This window comes from Bufo gargarizans, chromosome 2 (assembly GCF_014858855.1).
Source record: "Bufo gargarizans isolate SCDJY-AF-19 chromosome 2, ASM1485885v1, whole genome shotgun sequence".
Taxonomy (NCBI): domain Eukaryota; kingdom Metazoa; phylum Chordata; class Amphibia; order Anura; family Bufonidae; genus Bufo; species Bufo gargarizans.
The window spans coordinates 145719227-145743198 of record NC_058081.1 but is presented as its reverse complement, the minus strand read 5'-3'; the positions used below and the strand labels follow the sequence as shown (position 1 = coordinate 145743198).

General features: G+C 44.3%; 1 protein-coding gene across 2 annotated transcripts in view; it reads right to left on the bottom strand.

Moving 5' to 3' along the window:
• Positions 1-23972, bottom strand: part of IL16 (interleukin 16) — a 127194-nt gene that overhangs the window by 9356 nt on the left and 93866 nt on the right. For both annotated transcript variants that reach the window (XM_044279567.1, XM_044279566.1), the window contains 4 exons: positions 16480-16603; positions 13428-14475; positions 6288-6465; positions 5325-5426 (listed from right to left, as the gene is read on the bottom strand). In XM_044279567.1, the coding sequence (XP_044135502.1) occupies positions 5325-5426; positions 6288-6465; positions 13428-14475; positions 16480-16603 (1452 nt within the window). The remainder of the gene's footprint in view (positions 1-5324; positions 5427-6287; positions 6466-13427; positions 14476-16479; positions 16604-23972) is intronic.

The window sequence follows — 23972 nt, the reverse complement described above, 5'->3', positions numbered from 1 at the left end:
ACGACAGTCATAAAGCCAGCGGACAAGGGGGGCAATGTGGTCCTGATGACTAAAGAATACTATGTGACAGAGGCCCATCGGCAGCTCCATAACAATGAGGTGTATGAAAGATTACAGACAGACCCTACACATCAGATGCAGAGTCTGATGCAGAGACTTCTCCATAAGCATTGTGAGAAAACACCCTGTCACATAAGACGGCAGAGAAACTGCTGCCATCCTTCCCCGCAAAAGCATCTTGGTACTTTGTACCCAAGGTCCACAAGTCACTAGATCTTGAGAGCCTGTAAACGCGCATCCCCCAAGATAAAGGCATTGAGGTAGTCATTGATATTTTGGCCAGCACTGGCAAAATTGAGAAGTTCCCCAACTTTGTTTGCGATGCACTGGGGCTCGTTCTCAAGAACAATGCCTTTTAGATTCAGGGATGCGTGGTACAGGCAGAAGTTTGGCACCGCCATGGGGACGCCAGTCTCATGCACCTTTGCGAATCTATACCTACCAAAATTCGAGGACAGATACATATACGCGCTCTCTAACCCCTATCTTTCCTGTATACACACATATTTAAGATATATTGACGATGTGTTCATAGTATGAATAGGGACACAGGCTGACTTTACACAGCACCTCAATACAGTCAACGACATGAACATGTTGTTCACACACAAGTTTGGAGGCGAGTGTCTAGATTTTCTAGACGTTGAGATACCAGTAAGGGAGGGCGAGCTGGTGACCGAGGGTTATCGTAAGCCAACGGCTACCAACTCGCTTTTACACTACTCTAGTTATCACGCCCCAAGTGTCAAAAAGGCAGTACCTTATGGCCAGTTCGTCAGGCTTAAACGCATTAACAGGTTTGAGGTCGATTATAACCGACATTCCTTCGAATTAAAAAACAGACTCCTGGCCAGGGGGTACCCCTTAAAATTACTGAACCAGGCCATGAATAAGGCCGCATTAATAAAAACCCAAAATTGCTCCACATCTTCTGGCAGTGATCAAATAGAAGATGTAACGGATGACCGTAGCTCCCACCCCTTTGTCTTCTCTTTCAAGTACAGACCAATGGCCTCTCAAATCAGAAAGGTCATTAAGGATAACTGGTCCATACTTGAAAGAGACAAATCTTTAAAGGAAATCAAAAATGTGGCACCAATTATAGCCTTCAGGAAATGTCATACCCTGAAGGATAAATTGGTCCGCAGCACATTTCAGGAGAAGAAACCTATGATCTGGTTGGAGAACTGGGGACCTAAAGGTAATCGCAGGTGCGGACATTGTTCGTGCTGCAGGCTCAACCCACAATGGAATATATTAAGGATTGGAGGGATCCAACATAAAGTGAATACCCTCATCACCTGCAAAAGTAAATACGTGGTGTATAAAATGCATATGTGGCAGGTTTTATATAGGTAAAACGATAAGGAGTCTCCAGGAGAGAATCAGGGAACATATAAATTCACTTACCACGGGAAAGGGCTGTTTACGGCTGATTGAACATGTGAGGAAGGAGTACGCAGGCAACTATCTGACCCTCAGTTTTGCTGGTATAGAGATAGTACAAAGTCTACCACAAGGGGGAGACAGACATAAGGATCTCCTTAGGAGAGAAAGCAGGTGGATCCTACGTGCAGACGCAATGGGACCTTTAGGGCTAAACGACAAAATTGACATGGGTATATTCTTCTCCTCTCAGCAATAGGTTGCACAAATAGTTAGAAGGTTATGGTACTGTTTTAAATGTGTGTTATATTGATTGTCTTTCACTATGATGCGTTCCACTCTGACGCACACAGGTAAGCGCCGTATTAGCGTGTTGCCTGTGGGGCACAGAGAGAACCGCGTCACAGCTTCAGCCTCTTAAGAGCAGGTGAACTGTTTCACCTGATTATGGGCCAGACGAAGCACTGAGGTGCGAAACGGCCGTCGCCTAACTCAGCAGGAGCACACATGTATGTTGTCCGCTCTTTACCATTAATAAAGGAAATTGTTTCAGCGTACATCGGTGAGTGCCGTCCTTTTGTCTCTAATCTGTGCAATATTATTGAAGCTATAACTGCCTGGTTACGTGTTGGACAGAGCACCTCCGGCAGCGCTTATACCGCATTCATACCTGCTAAGTACCCCGGTGACGAGTAGATGACACGAAAGGGATCCATTCTGTTTTATGCAGTGCCACTCTGATTTTCACTACAACCGCAATTGATACCTGAGAAAGGTACCAGAGGTACAGGCATTGTCAGCAGAGTCATTACCAGGAGCAACAGTGCAGGACCAAAGGATGAGGCAGAGGCAAAGTTAGACAGCAAAAGGTCAGGGCAGGCTGCACAAGTACAGGTCAGGCAATCCGGATCGGCAACAGGAGAGTCAAGGCAAGCAGGCAGGGATCAAACGGGTAGCAAAATCCAGGAACACAAGCACCTATCAGGAACCTTAGCAGGACATAAGGACCTTGACACAGGCATCTGGGAAGGGGGCTGAGCCACTTATATATGTGCAGGAGGGCTAGGATTGGTCAGAAAGGTCACATAACCTAACCCATAACGCCCAGAAGTGATGCGTGCCGGCCCTTAAGGAAGTGCTGTAGGAAGCAAGCATGCTGTGGCCAGGGCTGAGAGGAAACTGTGAAGCGGATCCCAGAACAACAGTATCTACGCAGACAGAGCCCAGGACTACAGCGGTGAAAGGGAAGCACTGGCCGCAGATCACCGCTGAACCCAGCGCCCGGGACCGTGGCTGTAAGCTGGGGAACAGCGGTGCACAGCAGCCGCTGTTACAACCACATACAGTAGTATAAATGTCTTTATTTTATAGAGGTTAAAACTTTAAGCAAACTTTGCCTGGCGCAGTGTCCCCTCCAGTCTGGCACCCAGGGCAACAGCCCCCCTCCACACACACTGCCCCTGTATGCACGCTAGACTAGAGCTAAGAATTTGAAATCATTATCAGAACTGCTTGGAATGGTAGACAATCAGACATTTAATGGGGTTGTCTGGGATGTAGCTCCAGTGGTTCCCTCCGATCCTGCAATGACAGCATCATGTACATTATTTGTGTGACTGCAGCAGCCAAGCCCTGGCCTCAGCATTTATGTGACATACATGCAACCTTCAAGGTGGAGGCCAGTGACAGGCTGCAGCTGTGATGTGAGTGAAGTACATGACATCATCACTGCAGGACGAGCGGGGAACACCTGATCAGCTGCGCTGGTGTGGTAGGGATTCAACAGGCGACCATTTTCATTTTTTTTATTATTATTATTATAATTATTATTATATCACATTGTCTACTCTTAGCCACATTTTTAGTATTACTTTGAAGACACTAAAGTTACATTAAAGAGACACAGAAAGGGCTATTTTTTAACACAATATTCATAGTAGGGTTGTTTCGATACCAAAATTTGGATTCAGTTTCGATACCATAGAAAAGTATTGCGATACTCGATACCATGCAAAAACAATAAAAATACCAAAAAAGTTGCGTGCTTTCCGCATATTATGCAACGTCCGGCCCATAATCGAACAGTCCTATCCTATTTTTGGGGGGGGACAAGGTGACAATCATGCATTTTTATTTTTCTGTTACGGCGTTCACCGCAAAAGAGATTTTTTTATATTTTAATAGTTTGGACTTTTTGGACGTGGCAATATGTTTATTTATTTATTGTTTATATATTTTATATGTAAAATTGGTAAAGGGGGTGATTTATACTTTAATATTTTGGTGTTTTTTAGTTTTTTTAATACTTTTTATTTAATAACCATTTCCCCCTTAGGGGCCAGAACCTGGGATCTTTTAATCCCTTGACCTATTCACCCTGATAGATCTCTATTAGGGTGAATAGGACTTCACACTCTCCCTGCTGCCCTGTGCATAGTACACACAGCAGCTTAACAGATCGGAGCCCCACGATTACACTGCTGGGCCGCCAATGAGGAGGTGGGGAGAGGGGACCCTGTGGCCACTGCCACCAATGATTTTAATACTGGGGAGGAGGGGGGGGGGGTGCACTGCGCCACCAATGATTTAATACTGGGGAGGGCGCACTGATGATAATTAACAATTAATACAGGAGGCTGGGTGCAGGCAGCAGAATCACATAGCCGTCACCCAGCCTCTATGACAGGAAGCTGCGATCAGGGGTTAACTGCCGCTGATCGCAACTTCCTTTCATAGAGGCTCGGTGACAGCTATGCAATTCTGCATCCAGCCTCCTGTATTTGTATTAAACGTTAACCATCATTGGTGTCGCAGTGCGCCCGCCCCTCTCTCTCCTCATTGGTGGCAGCGGCAGCACAGGGGGAGGGAGAGAGTGGCAGTAGCGCATCCTAGTATCAAAAAAAGTCAAATCCCGGTATCGAGGTCGATACCTGACATAAGTATCGAATGGGTATCATAAATTCAATACCCAAAACAACCCTAGTTCATAGTAAACTGTTTTTTTTTTTTTTTTATGTGGCTTTTATTTTGGCACTAGTATGCCATTGAAAAGTAAATACAAAATATTGTCCTACTGTAGCAATGAGCACAGAGAGATAAAATTCCTATATAGATTGGTAATCCATTGTCAGTTTGCTGCTGCTGTGATGGGAAAATTTTATCTGCAATGTAATCATCATTTTAACAGTAGGTGAAGAATTGGGATAACAGATGACATCTCTTTTGCTCCCTTGATAGACCTTGATAAAAATTCCCAGAGAAGAGCATTGCACTTATCAGCGTAATGTGTGAGGCTGTAATTCACTCATCTACCTTCTCTCTCTGTACACAGTGATGGTCTGAATGAATGAAGTTAAGCAAGGCCGTTTTGCCATGCTAAAAGTCCAAACCAAGGAGGAAGCTAAAGAGCAAGGATAGGAAACAGAAGACATGGAGTGACTTAAAAAAAATTCTATCCAGTACACCATCCACCATTTTTGATGGAAGCGTCCCTTTAAATTTAAGTGAAAAAATAAATAAAAATTGAACTGTAAGAAAGTGTAATATATAATTACACACATAGGCGTTTTAGATGCTGATCTTCATAAAGCCCTGTGCTGGCGGTGGTTCTGCCGAAGTATTGAAGAGGCGCCGTCCTCTCCATAGCTTCTGAGATGTCTTACACTAAGACCTTTTTCTACACCTGAAACAGGCATAGAAAATGGCAAACGAGACGGACGCTTAGCCCGTGCCCTTCCCAGCCCACGTCACGTCCACAATTTTAGACCTGATGTGAGCGTGGCGGCATCTGCGACTGAAATACACTAATATAGGCATGTTTCAGTATAATAAATGACTCCCATAAATTCTAATAAAAGACCAACAGTGTGAATACATACAGTGATTTCCTTATTTTCCAGATCAAGTCCTCCAGCAAGACTGAAGCCTAGACCAGTGCCTTCCTCTTTGTGGAGAACCACCACATGGATGTCATCAAATTGCTGTAATAGTAAAATATACAGGGATAAGATTACACATTTAGATCTTTAAGCAGATACCTTGATAGAATACAAATGTAGTCTTAAATACTGACTCGCCATGACCATTATGGGAAAAATGGCTCAACATTGCTGCACATATAGGCAACAAAAACAGCCTCTAATAAAGACTCAACATCATTGAAGGTCATCCTGAGGAAAATGGCGTCAGGCTCTATATGTAGCAGTCGGGCCACAGTATCATCACTGACCCTTGTGCTGTGAAGCTGTATGTTTTAAGGGTGTTCTCACACTATTGTCACATTTCTGTTTCTAACAGAGCACACCAGTGTGAATATCACACCATGTCATCAAGTGACTATGCGTAGTTACTTGTAGCAAAAATGCTATCTGTTTTGTTACTTTTAGACTAATTATTGAAATTTTATGCATTTAGGCTGGGTTCACACCAGCGTTAGCAACCATTGTTCTGCTCTGACGAGCAGAAGATCCGAAATAACAGAAGTGCAGGTTTCAGCATATAACTGGATCAGATAGAGCCAAACAGATCCCATCGGCTATAATAGGCTCTATTCGGTCTCTGTTCAGGACACCACTTGCCTGCCACCCAAAAAGGCCTGTATGCAGGACTTTTTTGTCCACTTTTTTTTAAAGAATCTGCAATGGGACTGGAACCTCTCATACAGATGTGAACAAGCTATAACTTGTCTTTTTATCTTTGATATCGAGAGCATTGACATGTCATACAGTATATGTCTGTTGTTGGCAAACCCTTTCATTCCATCCTGTTACATCATGTTGATAGACTAAGCTTATTATTGTTAAGTAATTTAACACAAAAGGGAAAAGCTTGAAAGAAATTACCTTCAGTGTTTTCTCATCCAGTCCTTTGACTTCCTCTATTAGATGTGCCAATTCTTCCAGCGGAAGTAGAGAAATGACAGACTGGCCTGCACCCACACTGGTAGAGGGCAGAGAAAGTGTACTTTCCTCCTTCGCCGGTTCTGGCTGTCCCACTCTATACCCCTTCAGTTCCGAAAGGCTTTGAAGGAGAAAATATAATTAGCTGAAGTAAGTTATAGCAAATGAAAAGAATGTTATTTTGTTGAAATGGAATAGATCTTTTTTTAATATATTGCTCAGAGTAGGTTAAAAAAAGAAGCATTACTCACCCTCCCTGAATCCTCACTGCTGCTCTTCCAGTGCTCTCCACTTTCTGGTCCTTACTCACCAGGCAGGTCTCAGCAGATTTTTGGCTGAGGTTGGCCACTGCTCTGTGGCCAGTGATTGACTGAGCAGGTATCTCCTGCCATTTCCTACGTCAGGTTGGCACCAGGATATGGAGAGCAGCAGAGACTAGTAATTATCAGAACACAGCAGCAGTGGATCAGTGAGAGTGAGTAATAATATATATTTTTTTCAAACCTTCTGAGCCATATATAAAAAATGTTATCCTATTAGACATTTCCTTTAATAGAGAGCTGCTGACAGACAGACCTCTTTCTCCTACTACATTGCTCAGTGAAACAATTCATGGTTGCAGAACAGGTTACATTAACCCAAACTCCATTGCAGGGAATAGTAGAGTGAAAGCAGCACCTGTCAGTTTAAAGGTTGTTTCCACACTTTTAACAAGGAGTACAGTTCCCATGATTCCCCTGACTGACATTGCCTCTACTTACAGTTGCATGCATTCCCCAAGTTAGTCCTGTACTTATTTTCATGAACCAACACACTGATCTGCTACTAGACATCTCTGCTTTTTTATTGCTCACTGCACAATCTGCTGCCCAGCATGTGAAACACACTCCCTCTAGAGCCAAAAAGGGAAGGGTGAGAGCCAGGGTGCAGTAAAGAGATAACCATGTGTTTGTTAAGAGTAAAGCTTATATTACATGGACAGATAATCTTTCAGATCATTGTTAACAAGCGTTCGTATGAACACTCGTTAGCGATGATCTGGCAGTGTAGAACTGCCGCCGATTACCCGATGAAAGAGCAAATGTTCATTCATTGGATGATTGGAATCTTTCAATAGATTTTAAAATCCTTGTTTTCCAGTGGCAGATACCTCTATGTAATCATAATCTGCTGCCGGCAAACAATGATTCAGTATGGGAAAGAGGGATGGCATTAGCGATCGCTTGTCCTCATACTGAGGAGGAGACCGCTGCATGTAATAGCAGTGGTCTCCTCCGCTAGCGAGCAGGCGATTGCCGGGAGGGAACGCTTCCTTCACGACAATCACCTGCATGATCTACTCGTGTAATATTAGCCTTAGATAAATATTAGCAATTCAGCTACAGACAATACATTTGTAAGTGACTAATTACTGCATGTAAACAATGTGCACTAAGATCAGAAAACCCCTTTATCTCTTAAATAATCTCAAATGGCAGGTGCACTATAAAGGGGCTTTCCAATCCAGGAACATAAAAATCATACACAAGGAACCAGGGAACTGCTTGGTCTGATTTTTTTTATTTACCCTGTATAGTAATTTGGTAGTAATCTCAGACAGCATAGCAACAGGTGGGTAAATTGTTTTATCTTATCTGCCTAAGAAACCATGCACATATTCTATTAATGTGGATACCTCCACCTCCCAGTATGCTTCTCATGGTCAACAGTAGGATAGATTAGAAAGTTCAGGTATTTCCAATATCGTATTATTTTAGCTACTAGTGTGTATCATTGGAGACCTTCTTAGAGGGCGCTTTTACACGTAGGTTTTTGCTGCCATTTTTCAGTACTCATGTGGCATTCTATGCACCTTTGTTTTTTGGTGCATTTTCTATACTAAAAACTCTAGCTCGAGATGTTAGCTGAAGGTGTATGGGAGAAATGAAACCCAGGACACAAGCTTTTTGTTGCTACTGGCATAGTATTTTTACTCTTTCTGACTTCTGTTAAAAATTGCAGCATGCTGTAGCTCTTTTCGTACGTGTGTTTTCACATCCCCTTTTCTCTAGGGGAAAAATGCCATGAAGAAAACACTTGTGAGAAAAAACACTGTTTGCAAAAATTCTACAAAACGCGACAAAACATGTGTGCATTTGTTCTGGGGTTTTTACAGCCCAGAAAATACACACCAGTGTAAATTCATGTGTGTAAAGACCCTAAGACTGGATAACTTTTAGCTGCGACAGCAACGTTAGGGTTCTTGCATTTTTTTTCCAAACATTGAAATATCAGAAACTAACTAGCTTCATATTGGTTTTACCATAGTACACAAAAATATTCAGTAGAAGGTTAAAAAAACAGATGCTTTAGGCTGCTTTCACACTAGCGTTCGTCGGTCCGCTCGTGAGCTCCGTTTGAAGGAGCTCACGAGCGGACCCGAACGCAGCCGTCCAGCCCTGATGCAGTCTGAATGGAGCGGATCCGCTCAGACTGCATCAGTCTGGCGGCGTTCAGCCTCCGCTCCGCTCGCCTCCGCACGGACAGGCGGACAGCTGAACGCTGCTTGCAGCGTTCGGGTGTCCGCCTGGCCGTGCGGAGGCGTGCGGATCCGTTCAGACTTACAATGTAAGTCAATGGGAACGGATCCGCTTGAAGATGTCACCATATGGCTCAATCTTCAAGCGGATCCGTCCCCCATTGACTTTACATTGAAAGTCTGAACGGATCCGCGCAGGCTACTTGCGCACTTGCGAATTTTTTTAAAGTTATTAATGCAGACGGATCCGTACTGAACGGAGCCTCCGTCTGCATTAATATGAGCGGATCCGTTCAGAACGGATCCGCCCGAACGCTAGTGTGAAAGTAGCCTTACCTGAGGGTAATATGCCTTGGAATTCAAATATGAATGTTGTGTACCAGTATCATAGAAGTTCACATTTCAAGCACGGTCAGTATTTTTCATCAGTATTTGTAAGCCAAAACCTGGAGTGCGTCCAAAACACAGAAGGGGCGCAAATATTTTCTTTATACTTATTTCTCTGTAGATTCTACTTCTGGAGAAAATTTATAATGAGAGGGATTCTTGCTAGTGATAGCTGAGCTCTTGTACATGGCTATCTCGGGCAACCCCATAGAGTTGAATGGAGCAGCATGTTTGCGTGACCATCATAGGTTGAAATGAGCTTCTCTTTACTCTGCACTGGCGTTGCTTTTGCCAAATTTGGGCTAGTTTTACATCTGTAACAGCCTTCTAGCCGGCTGTTTCGGCAAGGAACAGCCTGCCAGAGTTCTGCAGATCTGGCATTGCCGAATATTACTGTAATGCCTTCCAGATCCATTAACTATACAGGGGTCCAGCGGAGATCTGTCCGCACCCGAAAAACGTGTTGAGAATCGGCCAGACAAAAAACGCTGTGTGCAGCAGTTTCTGTCCGGCCAATTCCTGGCATTCTATGCCAGGCTGTATCACTTATGTGAAAGTAGCCTTAGTATACACATATATTTGGCCATTTGCAAATGTGACACTTTTGTCTAGAAATGTTACTCAAGTTTTTACATTCCACCCCCCTACTGGAGTAAGATTATACCTTTTTTGTGACTTTTTAGTGTTAAATCTGGAGTGAAACTAATTAACATAGCTAATCACACCCACTTTAAAACTGTATTGAGTGGTGTAAAAATGCAAAATGTCACAAGTAACCTTAAAAAACCCTAAAGCCCTATTTGTATAGGCCAGAATTCTGGACTGCAGGGCTTGATAAATTAGCCTCTGTTTTTAGCTTATGAATACTGGGATAAATTACTGACAAAGTAATGACCTTTATAAAAGTGGTCTTACATATGCTATGATATCTAGAAAGTAGTGATTAGAGGTAAGGGTATTGAATTCAATTATTTAGAATTTTTATTTTACAGATCTTAATTGATAAAATGAAAAAAATGATATTGCTGTAAACTCCATGCGAAAGAGAATTACTACACTTGACACTTTCGACCACATAAGGTACTTGACCATACAATACAGCAGATACACATTTCCAAAAAGCTTATTTCTGTTAGCACATTTAACCTCATAGGCCAGTAGCAAATATTATAGCAAAAGCAACTGAGATCCCACCGACATCGCCAAGAACAACATCTGAACCATACACACAAGTTACCTGTAATTCTGTACCACCATAACTGCAGTGTGAGGTGGACATGTTGGCAGGATGAATAATGGCTGCACCAGACCTCTACAGTGTCCAGTGTAGCCATTTCTCACTGCACTGTTATCAAAATTATTCCATCAAGCGAATATCAATGTTTGTGTAAGTGGCCTGAAGACCATAAGGGACTGTCCATCATGTCCACAGTGGCACAGGCAGCCCATCGAGTGACGCACCATTCAAAAAACTACATTGTGTGATTTAGTACATAGTATGCCCCAGGGTTCAGCACTGTAGCAGCCAGATATACTCAAGGATGTATGATTTTTGCCCAGAACAACGTAAGACAAGGTGGTTAAGGTACCCCAGAAACACACGTCTTGCCCTTTGTATCTGTTACAATGCTTGCAGACTACATTCAACCACCCAAGGTGGGTGTGTATGAGTATGTATTGGTGTGTGATGACTTCAGGATTTCAGGATGGCCAGAAACATACCCGGTAGTGAAGACAACAGCAAAGAAGATTATGGCGGAAGTTGTATGCATGTATGGGGTACCAGAGGTGTTCACTTCACAGATGATGATGAAGGTTTTGGGTGTAGGACAGGCCATACATGCTTCGTACCATCCACAAAGCAGCGATAGGGTAGGAAAAAAGGAACTGAACGGGACACTAAAGTTAAAAATTCAAAAAGCCATGAACAGAGGGCCTGCTGGTAGCCCTCTTTCCAGTAAGGTATACCCCTAACCGTAAGACAGGCCTTAGTCCCTATAAGGTCCTTTTTGGGTTAGCCCCTAGGAGAGGATTGTATTTCCCACAGCAGCTCCAGATGCAACATGGCTGTCTGACAGATTACGTGATCAGTTTGCACAAGCATTTGACTAAAATATACTCTCGAGTTTTTGCTTCACTTCCAGATCTTAATAAAGTACCAGAAACCCACCCATTTGTATCTGGAGATTGGGTGGTGGTAAAAAGACACTTTAGAAAATTCCTTAAACCCTGTTATGATGGTCCATTCCAAGTGTTGCTGACCACAAGCACATCAGTGAAGCTCAAAGGAAAGCCTAATTGGATCTACGCCAGTCATTGCAAGAAAATGTTGAGTCTTGTGTGCTGTTGTTCCCCCTTGTGTGACTGCTGATCCTGACTCAAAGAATATGTATTTCAAATGAGATAGTAAAAATAGGTTTCTGAGCTGTGAAAAAGTTGTGTAAAAGGAAGTACAAAGCTGTTACAGCCTGATACTTCCAGTCCAGTGACCCATGGATAGTATTGCCCAAAGATTCCCAGTATTAACAGTTTTTATGTTCACAATAATCGAGAAGCCACCACTTAACATCGCCCCCAAATATTTTGTATTTGGGATAGGTGAGAATCTGACTTCCCATTGTATGTCCATTACAAGGGAGTCTATCCAATATGGATAGGTTGTCTCCAAAGTGGTGAAACAACCAGCACGTACAATGGGACAGATTGTAGAACCCACTTAGATTAGGGACAGCGTTAGGCCAATTGAAATGGCTTCAAAGGGGGGGGGGGGGGGGACTGATAGAGATGTGGTTATCATTCTTGATTAAGTAAGATGGCCCCATATCCTCCAGCTCTAAGCTAACGCCTTATTCACTTAAGTTCCAAGAGGACCCTCCTCCCTGATGTGTCAAATTTGAGGTATGCTGTACTACTGTTAGCGTGAAGCCATTACAATATGGCGCTTGGACTTAGATATTTACAAGGTTTGCATACCAGAGTTAGTAAAACAATGAGGAGATGCCAAGTGTTTGATGCCATCTCTTTTCTTATTATTGTATTTTCGCCAATGAAACAATGCCACGAGCTTCAGGGGGGATTGCCCCCTCTGATGTACATATAAACTGCTTCACTTCCTCCTTGAATAAAGGAGAATTTGCTTTGACCCCAGTGTGTGTGTGCCTTAGTTATTTTCTTTTGTGCACGTGGGTTACTATTAATTTGGAGCAGTAGAGCAAACATAATCAGCCTTGATGGAGGGAATCTTCAACAGGAGTGTCAGTGGGCTGAAGACTGAGGAAAAGAGTGATGGAATGCCTGTGGAAATGCTCTGTAGTGGGTCACTTTGCATGCTTTTGGGCAACCCATAGGTCATTGTGGTATCACCCAACAAGGCCTTTATAATGTCACTAGTGGGCAGATGGTGGGAACCAATGCTGTTCTAGAATAGTGGGCTGAGATACTCTTAGCAGCAGGAAGGGACATCTTTGGAAGTACTGTTTGGGCTGCTGTTAAAGCACTGTGGCTGAGCTTGTTGTCATCCCAGGAAGGAGTCAGTGCTGGGGTTGTAAGATATGTCAGCCTGGAGGGGAGTCAGTGGGATTTGGGTTGTGGGAACCCAGGGTGAGGCTACAGCTGGACCTAACAGGGGCTGTGGGATGCATCAGCCTGGTAGGCATTGATGACTAGCACAATACTAGAGATTGGCTATCCTGAGACCAATAATGTTGCCTGGATGGTTTTGGGCATAACTATTGTGAAGGGGGCACATGTGGGCATTACTACTTTGAAGGGGGAAAGTGGATATTACTACTGTGAGGGGCACAGTGTGGACATAACTACTGTGTGGTGGCCTAAAGGGGGAATAATTGCTATGTGGTGACATTAAGAGGATTCTGTGGGATTGGGTGTGTATAGTTGTATTTTGGGCAGAGTTAGAGACGTGGCCTAGTATGAAAAAAATCCCTGCAGTGTGTTGTGCCACATATATTGTCTCTCTTTTTTTTACTGTTTTATTCTGAATCATCTCATAGTTAGCTATGAATGATTGCCATATTACAAATTACATGGATGACATTGTTTTTGATGCTTTGAATATTGAATATCATGAACAATCAATATATTACAGCTATCTATACAGGAAATGACACAGTGCAGAGTGATTGCATTATACAGTATAAACATGTAACAGCTTGTCTTACTTCACTGAAAATCCTGTGTCCAAGTGTTGATTTCCATTTGAAGAAGATGATGTATTTTCTCCCTCAGCAGTTGCCTCAAATTGCCATATATCACTGCCCTGTGTACTTGGTGATTGAGGGAAGGCCAGCAAGGATTTCATCAAGGCAGAAGACACCTGGTTGCTTATAGAATAGATTTTGCAGCAGTTTTCTGATATCTGGCTGTCGTCGATTGATGGTGTGGAGGTCAGTGGATAGCTCCTTGATCTTTGGCTTGGAGTCTTGAACGGTAAGGGCTCAGTGAGCTCCGTATGTGAAAAGTGGTGATATGGTTCATTACCGGTACTGCTAGTTCGTCTTGTACTCAACAATTTTGGCTGAGAGTGTGACTCTTGATTTTCATTCTTGTCCACAGGAGAAACTATCACAGGATCACTAATTTCTGTAATTTGACTTTCAACTGAGTTAACAGTGACCTTATTGAATGAAACAGTCACACATTCTACTTCTAGTTCCTTGGTAGGAGACTTTTCATGCGGGACTAGATTTCGAGCACTGGGCCTATCACTCCCCTTTGTTGCTGGCTGTGGTGTACTAAAAGTTTCAAATGAACTTATTCTCTGTTTGATTGATGATGCCCTATTGGAAATTTGAGGTCTAAAACTGTTACTAGTTTCCCTGGGTTTCACAAGAGAAGTGCTGTCTGATGTTCTCTCTACATTCTTAGACGCTCTTAAGCTCTGACGAAACCAAGCTGGCTTGGGTGCCACTGGAGGAGCTTTCTTCAAGTTCCCTACTTCTTCATTTCTGCACGTCTGTGAACCACAGTCCCCACCCTGAGTTTGTTGCTGTCCACGCTCTGTTTGAGCAGCAGCTGAACTATCCACTCCTGTTCTAATGCTTCCATGCAGATCCATTAGGCTGTGGTCTTCAGATAATATGGGACTGAATAAATTTTTAATACAATCAGATATCCTGACCCAAGGATCTTCTGCAGTTGTATCAAGACTGTAGTCAACACGTGCCTGCCGTCTCAATAATGGCTTGTGATGTGATATAATAGGATTTCCTATGAAATATGAGGAAAATTAGCTGTATAATTATGTTAAGCACACTATTCTAGACACATAAATGATGGTGTAACTTTTTAATTAATATATCATGTCAACCTGTGTAAAATCATATTTGCACCTAGGTTTGGAATAAAAAAAAAAAATTCCTCCTGAATGTTGAAATATACTGTAAGACTGTAGAAAATAGAGATTGTAGTATTTAAAAGGGTTCTCCTATGAAGACAACTTATCCTGTGAATAAGGGATAAGTGTCTGATCATTGGGGTCAAACTGCTGGGGCCTCCCTCTGATCTTGATAACCCGGTCCTTTCTCCCCAAGTTTGAAAGGAGTGTCAGTCATCCATGCGAGCTACCACTCCATTCAGCTCTATGGGGCTGCTGGAGATAACCAGACATTTGTGCTCGGGTCTCCCACAGTCCCAGAGAGTTGGATGGAGAAGCAGACTGCCCCCCCCCATTCAAACATTAATCACAAGCCCCCTTGATTTCTTGTGATTGGCGGGTCTCCCGTGGTCTGACCTCCACTGATCAGACACATCCCATATCCTGTGGATAGGGGCTAATCTTAAATGGCTTACAGTATACGGTACTGGTTTAGGCTTTATCTATCTATCTATGTATGTATATATCTCATATCTATCATCTCTCTATCATCATCTAATTATTTATCTATCATCTACCTATGTTATATCTATTTATCTAATATGTACCTATATAATCTATCTATCTATCTATTGTGACACAGTGTGCTGGGCTGATTTACAGCTAGGTGAGGTCAAATACCAGACTGGATTTTAAATGCTGGTCCGGGTTTTGGCAGCAGCTGGCTGTCCTTAAATAGGCAGCTGGGCTCAGAAGCCATGTTTCTGTGTTGGGATCTGGGAGCCTTGTGTCTGGATGAAGGCTTGCTACCTGTTTGGCATGAAAACAGGTTGGTGCTGCTATCAGCAAGGACTCTTTTAGGCAGAATTGCCACATGGTGTGAATTACCACCAACACCACAAGATTACTTTTTGTTTGATTATGATTGCTTGTTTTGTCACTTGCCTAAAGTGTGAATAAAACACTGAACTGTTTAATCCAAAAAACTTGTTGTTGCCTCTATACTGCGTCCACTAATCCTGTTTACCAGAACGAGTCCCCACACTAACTAATATATATCTGTCTAATATCTATCTATCTACAGTATCTATTTATCTATCTATCTATCTATCTATCTATCTATCTGCCTGTCTATGTCTACCTATTTACAAGTCACATATCATTTGAAAAGTTATTGCTATCCTTTACCAATATCACCCCCAAAAATATAGCTGTAATTTACGTAACTGAGGCGTGTCTATAGAGGGGCAGAGGTAGCAGACGCACACAGGCCTAAGAAGGGCAGTAAGGCTTTGCGAGCTCATATGTTACCATCAGGTTTTTCAGAAATATGATTAATATATAGAGGTCCATTTATATAGATTCATGCAATTAATCTGATCAGGATGATCTTTACATTCTCTACACCGTAAGTTAAAAATGCAAAGCTCTGATATCTATAACCGCAAGCTACAACAAAACTTAGACTTCATTACCCAACATTCAGAAGTTCTGAATCATTTAGGCTTTGACATGGAAGTGTCTTAGGCTACTTTCACACTAGCATTTTTGCTGGATCCAGCATTTTGATGAATTCTGTTCTGTTCAGTTCAGTTTTGTCCCCATTGACAATGAACGGGGACATAACTGAAGCATTTTTTCCCGGTATTGAGCCCCTATGACGGATCTCCATACCGGAAAACTTAAACGCTAGTGTGAAAGTACCCTTATTCAGAAATGAATTGACTATAGTTGATGTACAGAGTATAAAGCCTTAGTAAATCACATTGTATATTATAATGATAAGGTGCTTTGTCATGTTAGATATGCAAATATTTCATTGCAGGACTGCAAGTACAGTATGTTCAGTGTGATGCACACAAGAGTGGGATTGTGTAGGACATCAGCCAGTGACATACCTGTGTCCGGAGACTTTCGATCACAAGTCGTTGAGTGCGAGGATTCAGTAGAAGATACTGTTGTATCTAACACTCTGTGGGCTGTCATTTGCTGATTTCCTTTGAGCAGCAGGTTTCCTGCTTCCTGTGAAACAATACAGTCATGTCAAAAACATTATCATGAAAACCACAAGATTTTCTCAATGTGCCATGTACATTTTCTATAAGTCTCAGTAGACAGGTGGAGGTCCAGATCTGAAGGTTACATATAGAGACATAGTACTTACTGTCCACTAGTGTAAACTTTACTGTCACTGGGTAATGACGCAAAGCAGCAGAAAATGCATGTCATACTAATATCTCCATCTCAATCTTGAATATTACAGTGATGGAGCCTTGCTTTTTGTCTTGAGGGAGGGGGTGGGCAGGAGCAGCACCAGCTCCATCAGAAGCACCTTAAGTCTCACAGCAGCAGTAGGACATGGAGCAGAACCTGAACCAGCAGGTGGTGGCATACTTGGAGTGCACCCTGCCATCCCACATGTAGTCGCAACTGGCTGAGTTTACCCTGCGCAAGCTTTCATTTTAATGGCAGGCGAACCTGAAAAACCTTCAGCTCATATTTGCAGCCAAGAAATAATTACTAGAAGTGCACAAATAGTCCCACAACATGGACAGTGACATACCAGATGTATTATTTCCATTCATTATTTTTGCAAAATATCCGCACACCAGTTATAATTATTTTTTCCAATACCGTTTGTCACTGTGTGTAGCAGAGGGAACGCAGCAAAACCGCAAACAAATGCTGCTTTACCCAAATGCACTATATACAAAGTATATTGTTGGTATATAACACCCCGCTTCTATCAGTTTTTTGGGGGGACGATTGGTATATCACACCAGTTATAATTTTTTTCGAATTCTCCTCAGTGTCCTGTAAATCCCGCGCCTGTGCCGTCCCGTTTAGTATTCAGCGCAGGTGCAGTGTGTGAAGGACGCGCTTCTGCTGCCGGCTTCCTCACTGCACCTGTGCTGAAGGAAGGAAGCCGGCAGCAGGAGCACGTCCTTCACTCACTGCGCCTGCGCCGAATACTAAACTCGACGGCGCAGGCACGGGATTTATGGGACACTGAGGAGAACTCAAAAGTCAATCAACTGGACCTGGGCGTGCCAAAGGGTGCGTAGACCGAGCCTCTAGGTGCTGAAGCAACGCCCTAATAGCACCTAGAGGCTCATTAGCATATTTTAAAAGTCTTTTTTTTTAAGAGAACGGCGACAGGCTGGGAGTTATAAAGCATACTGTTATGTACTGCTGACATTAGCACATCGCTAGTCAGTCTGCTACATGACGTTATTTCTCATGACTGAAACCCTTTAAAGGGCTCTGTCACCCCAAAACACAATTTATTTTTTTGGGGGGGGGCTTGTTAAAATCCTTATTTAACGACTATTCCCTATATAGGGCTCTTACCTTTGTCTGTGGCTTAGTTTCCTTAAAAATCCTTTTTAAATATGCAAATCACTTCACTACCAGCAAGTAGGGCATCTACTTGCTGGTAGCCGCCGCAAAAAACCGCCCCCTCCTCCTGTTGACTGACAGGGCCAGCGAACGCTCTGCTCCTCCGGCTGTCCCTGTCAGCATTTCAAAGCCGATGACGTCTTCTCTTTCGGTGACGTCATCGGCGCAGGCGCACTGAGGGAGTGCTGAGGAGACGAGCCTCCTTCTCTCAGAGCGCCTGCGCCGAATGAAGACAGGCGCGGGATTTGAAATGCTGACAGGGCCATCCGGAGGAGGAGAGCGATCGCTGGCCCATGTCAATCAACAGGACGAGGGGGTGGTTTTTTGCGGCGGCTACCAGCAAGTAGACGCCCTACTTGCTGGTAGTGAAGTGATTTGCATATTTTAAAAGATCGATTTTTAAGGAAACAAAGCCACAGACAAAGGTAAGAGCCCTATATAGGGAATAGTCGTTAAATAAGGATTTTAACAAGCCCCCCAAAAAATTGTGTTTTGGGGGTGACAGAAGCCCTTTAAGATCATGTAGGGTTTTCAACCTCCTCCATTGTGCGGTGGATGGGCTTGGGTACTGCATCACTACTTCCATTTGGATGGAGCTGTTTAGTTCCAGCATCAGAGCTGAAAACACATATTATGACTACACAGCAGTGAAGCTAATTTTTACAGGCTGGCTCATCTTTAAATCTGGCATAGACAGTATCATTATAATATATTTTTTATTTTAAAACAACATTAATTCCAGGGTGCTGTACATATGAGAAGAGGGAAACATACATAATGTAAAACCTAAACAAGTGCAATAAGTGTAGTGTCCCACTAGGTAGGAGTGGGCACTACACAAGGGTCAATTGGGTCACGTGTTACTCCTGCTCACAAGGGACAGTGATATTATATTTAACTATGCATTTAATGTATTTTTCTATGTGTTTTTTTTCCCTGTTATATGCTCAGCATATGTGTTGTTTCCCCTGTTATATGCTCAGCAGGCCTATTTGGGTGTAGTTAGACATCCTAGACACTAGAGGGAGATAGGGAGCCCCTAGTATAAATGTTCAGGCCCAGACAGGGAGGGGTTAGGTCATAGTCAGGAGTCTGTGGAGACAGAAGTGAGAAGGCACCAGCCAGAGATATGCTGAGGGCCTCCTCCTGACATGCAGCTGGATAGTCCAGGCTTCTAGTTGCCCCAGGAGGCTAGAGAAGGAGTACAGCCTGCCTGGAGACCAGTAAACCCAGCTAGCACAGATGAAGCAACCCCAGTTGTAGGGATGGACCTCCTGGGAGAAACCTGCAGCCACCTTCAAACCCAGCACAGGAACAGAACACCCAGCTCAGAGAAGTAAGCTGATGGGCAGAGGTACTTTAATATAAAGCAAGTGCCAATACGGGAGGAAGATTTATATACCAAGGATTCAAGCCAGCAATTAGGCGTCCGGGCCTTGGGATCCAGCCAGCTAGAATAGCTGAGGGGATAGTGCAGCATAGTCCTGCAAAGCATTAACTGTTTACCCTCCAAGTATCTTGCAAGATTTATACCTGCCATATTGTGAAGTAAACCTGCTGTGCATTTGTGATATAAGGGACTGCATCATCATCAATCGTATGTACAAAGTTGGACTGTTTCTCCAAGTAAAGCAACGTTTGGTTCACCATACCATCTGTGTACTCTATTACTACTCCTACAAATCGGTGTGCCACCGTTACAGGCACTGGCGTCACGATCCTTAAAGGGACCTTGCCTCAGGCACTCAAAATACCTGCAACATCCAGGGCACCTCATACACCATCAGGTCTGGTCCCTACATGCAGAGTGTGCCCCAGAGGAACTAGTGTCTGCCTCTCCTTCACTGCCGCATGCCTGCCCAGGGTTCCCCTCCAAACAGTGAGTAACCCTCGATTGCCCATAACAGTGACCTCACTATCGCAATACCCTGCAGGTCTGGCGTGCTGCATAAGGATGAACTAACTGTGACAACCCGGTACAAAGGTGATGAAGACGCTGCCTGTGCAAGCTTACAATTACTGCTACTAAGGGTTGTGGAGGACGTGGATACAAGAAATGTATTTGAGTTGGTGGCAGCACTAGATGGTAAGGCCTTGGATGTGTGGTTTGAAGGCCAGGTAAGAATTACATTTGGGCTACAGAAAAATATTTGAGTGACATTAGTATACTGAAAGCCATATATCATTTGGTATTATAGGCTGTGAGGCACATCTATGCCCCTAAAGCAATTTATGCGTAAAGCTTACACTTCCTTTGCCAAACCACATCCTGTATATCTTTTGTTTGTATATTTTTTTATTTTTTTTTTCAAATCTGCTCAGGTGCCTTTATTAATGTTTTATACTGTACATGTTTGTGGTTTTATTGCATCAGTATGGCAGGAAGTACTTGTGTCATACACTGTAGGCCAACAGGATAATGTTGTCATTACCTGGCCATTATTAGCAAAATATAGCGGCATGTGTTTAAGGCCTTTCACACTTGCGTTGTCCGGATCCGGCGTGTACTCCACTTGCCGGAATTACACGCCGGATCCGGAAAAACGCAAGTGTACTGAAAGCATTTGAAGACAGATCCGTCTTCAAAATGCTTTCAGTGTTATTATGGCAGCCAGGACGCTATTAAAGTCCTGGTTGCCATAGTAGGAGCGGCGAGCGGGGGAGCGGTATACTTACAGTCTGTGCGGCTCCCGGGGCGCTCCAGAATGACGTCAGAGCGCCCCATGCGCATGGATTACGTGCCATGCGATCACGTGATCCATGTGCTTGGGGCGCCCTGACGTCACTCTGGAGCGCCCCAGGAGCCGCACGGACGGTAAGTATACTGCTCCCCTGCTCCCCACTACACTTTACCATGGCTGCCAGGACTTTAGCGCCCCGGCAGCCATGGTAACCATTCAGAAAAAGCTAAACGTCGGATCCGGCAATGCGCCGAAACGACGTTTAGATTAAGGCCGACCCGGATCAATGCCTTTCAATGGGCATTCATTCCGGATCCGGCCTTGCGGCAAGTCTTCAGGGTTTTTGGCCGGAGCAAAAAGCGCAGCATGCTGCAGTATTTTCTCCGGCCAAAAAACGTTCCGTTCCGGAACTGAAGACATCCTGATGCATCCTGAACGGATTTCACTCCATTCAGAATGCATTAGGATAAAACTGATCAGGATTCTTCCGGGATAGAGCCCCGACGACGGAACTCTATGCCGGAAGACAAGAACTCAGGTGTGAAAGAGCCCTTAGCTGGTATTTGTTGTATACTTTTTTTTCTCTCTCCTTTATATACTGTACATACAATCAAAGCCACATTTATTCAAAGACTAAGGACATCTTTAGAGACAATTTTTTTTTGCATTCTACTCATTTAGGCTACAAATTACAAATTTATTGGTGGCCAGTGCGGCCCCCCTCCCTCCCTCGTTTTACATTAATTGGTGGCCAGTGCGGCCCCCCTCCCTCCCTCCCCTGTATTAAATTCATTGGTGGCCAGTGCGGCCACCAATTAATTTAATACAGGGGAGGGAGGGGGCCGCACTGGCCACCAATGAATTTAATACAGGGGAGGGAGGGGGGCCCGCACTGGCCACCAATGAATTTAAAACTGGGGAGAGAGGGGGTCTGCCCCCTGCTGCCTGGCAGCACCTGATCTCTTACAGGGGGCTATGATATGCACAATTAACCCCTCAGGTGCGGCACCTGAGGGGTTAATTGTGCGGATCACAGCCCCCTGTAAGAGATCGGATGCTGCCAGGCAGCAGGGGTCAGTCATGTACACAGTTCTTAGTATATTCTAACTTGAAGCGTCCCCATCACCATGGGAACGCCTCTGTGTTAGACTATACTGTCGGATCTGAGTTTTCACAATGCCCCACCGCAGTGACAATGTGAAAACTCAGCTCTGAAAAAGCTGTATGCAGACGGATCTGCGGATCCGTCTGTGCTAAAGTAGCCTACGGACACGGATCACGGACGCGGATGGCAATCTTGTGTGCCTCCGTGTTTTTTCACGGACCCATTGACTTGAATGGATCCGTGAACCGTTGTCTGTAAAAAAAAAATAGGACAGGTCTTATTTTTTTTGACGGACAGGAAACACGGATCACGGATGCGGATGACAAACGGTGCATTTTCCGAGTTTTCAATGCACCCATTGAAAGTCAATGGGTCTGCAGGAAACCACAACGGTCTTGTGCATGAGGCCTAACTTTGACCTTAACAGCAGCTTGCTCCTTTAACAGTGACCTCCACAACAAAAACACCTGCCCCCCTAACAAAGACCTCCACAGCGGGGCATTAGTATACACTTAAGGTCGTGTGAGTTACATCAGCCTCTACAACAACGTTGGCTAAGTGTCGCAATCGAAATCATATTAAATCATAAGCTGTCCTATACTAAGAATGTCCTTTGTTGCCGATAGCAACCAATCAGAGCTCATATTAACCTGCTCAGGACCGCCGTACGCAGGATTGCATCTTTGCGGCGGTCCTGTTCTTCTGGGTGGACGCGCTGGTGCGTCCTCTCGCAAGACGCGAGATTTCGGGGAAAGCCGGCCCGCGCATGCGCATCGCGGGCCGGCAAAATTCAAAAGACAAGTTCGTCATCAACCTGCCAGCCAATGATCGTGGCTGGCAGGTTGCTGATTTTCAAAAAAACGAATCAGCAGCCAGATAACCCATCATATTAGTAAATATGATGTGGTTATATGGCTGCTGTGCTCCTCTGCTCCTTCTTTTGGTCGGTTGGTTCCAGCAGAGGAGCAGAAGAGCACACAGCACTGTGAGTACCCACCAACACCACACTTAGCCCCCAGATCACCTCCCAGCACCCCAATTAAACCTTTGATCACCCCTTCTTGCCCCTGTCAATCACTAGTGAAAAGGAAAAAAGTGATCAGTGCAAACTGTCACTTTTTTTTTTCACTGGTATTGACCGTTATGTTTTAGGATAGTTTAGGTCCCTTGGTTAGGTAGTTTAGCGATCAGTTAGCGCCCAGCCCACCGCACCGCAGTCCCTTATTCGCTGATTAGCGTATCGCTAATCAGCATTTGTACTTTTATAGTATCTGGAAGTGATCAAAACTGATCACGGTCAGATCTATAATAGTATTAGTGTCACTTTAGTTCGCCCTCCACCCAAAACGCAGTGTTTGCCCGATCAGGCCTGATCGGTCGCCCACACGTGCGTTCACCCACGCCCGCCCCACCGCAGTGACAAAAAAATTATTTTTTTTGGATCACTGCACATTCACTTTACACGCACTGCGGCGATAAAAAAATCTGTTTTGATATTTTTTATCAACCGCAGCGGCCTCTGGTACTTCGCTAGCCTCCCCTTTGTAAGACAGGCTTGCTTTTTTTCTTGGGTAGTCTCAGGGAATACCCCTAAATTTAGTTGCCCAAATGTCAAACAGGGGGTATTCTTCTGAAGAGGCCTACAGGATTCTGACCCAGTCGGATGAGGAATGGAAACCCTCATCTGATGAATCTAGCGGGTCAGAATATGAACCTGTAGAAAGCAGTGGCTCTCTGACCCAAAGTTCGGACGAGGAGGTTGAGGTCCCTGATAGCACCAGGGGTACCCGGCCCCGTGTCGCTAGACCACAGGTTGCGCAGAATCCGCTTCAAGAGCAGCAGAGTGGGGCTGGTGCTGTCGGATTACGTGGTGAGGCATACACCAGCAGCGCAGCCCTTCCTGGACCTAGTACCAGCACTGCCATACAACCTGGTGAAGTGGCGAGCACCAGAAGGGCAGTTGAAGCTGGTACGGTGGCACGAGCAGTAGTGACCCCGTCGCAGCCACCGCAAAGACGTGCCCGTAGAGCCCCTAGAATCCCTGAGATGCTGGCAAACCCTGATTGGCAGTCCCCAACTTCAGCCGCACCTGTAGTTCCCCCTTTCACCGCCCAGTCTGGAGTTCGGGTTGAGACAGCTCAGATCGGTTCGGCCCTGGGATTTTTTGAGCTGTTCTTGACTGCGGAGCTCTTGGACTTAGTCGTGG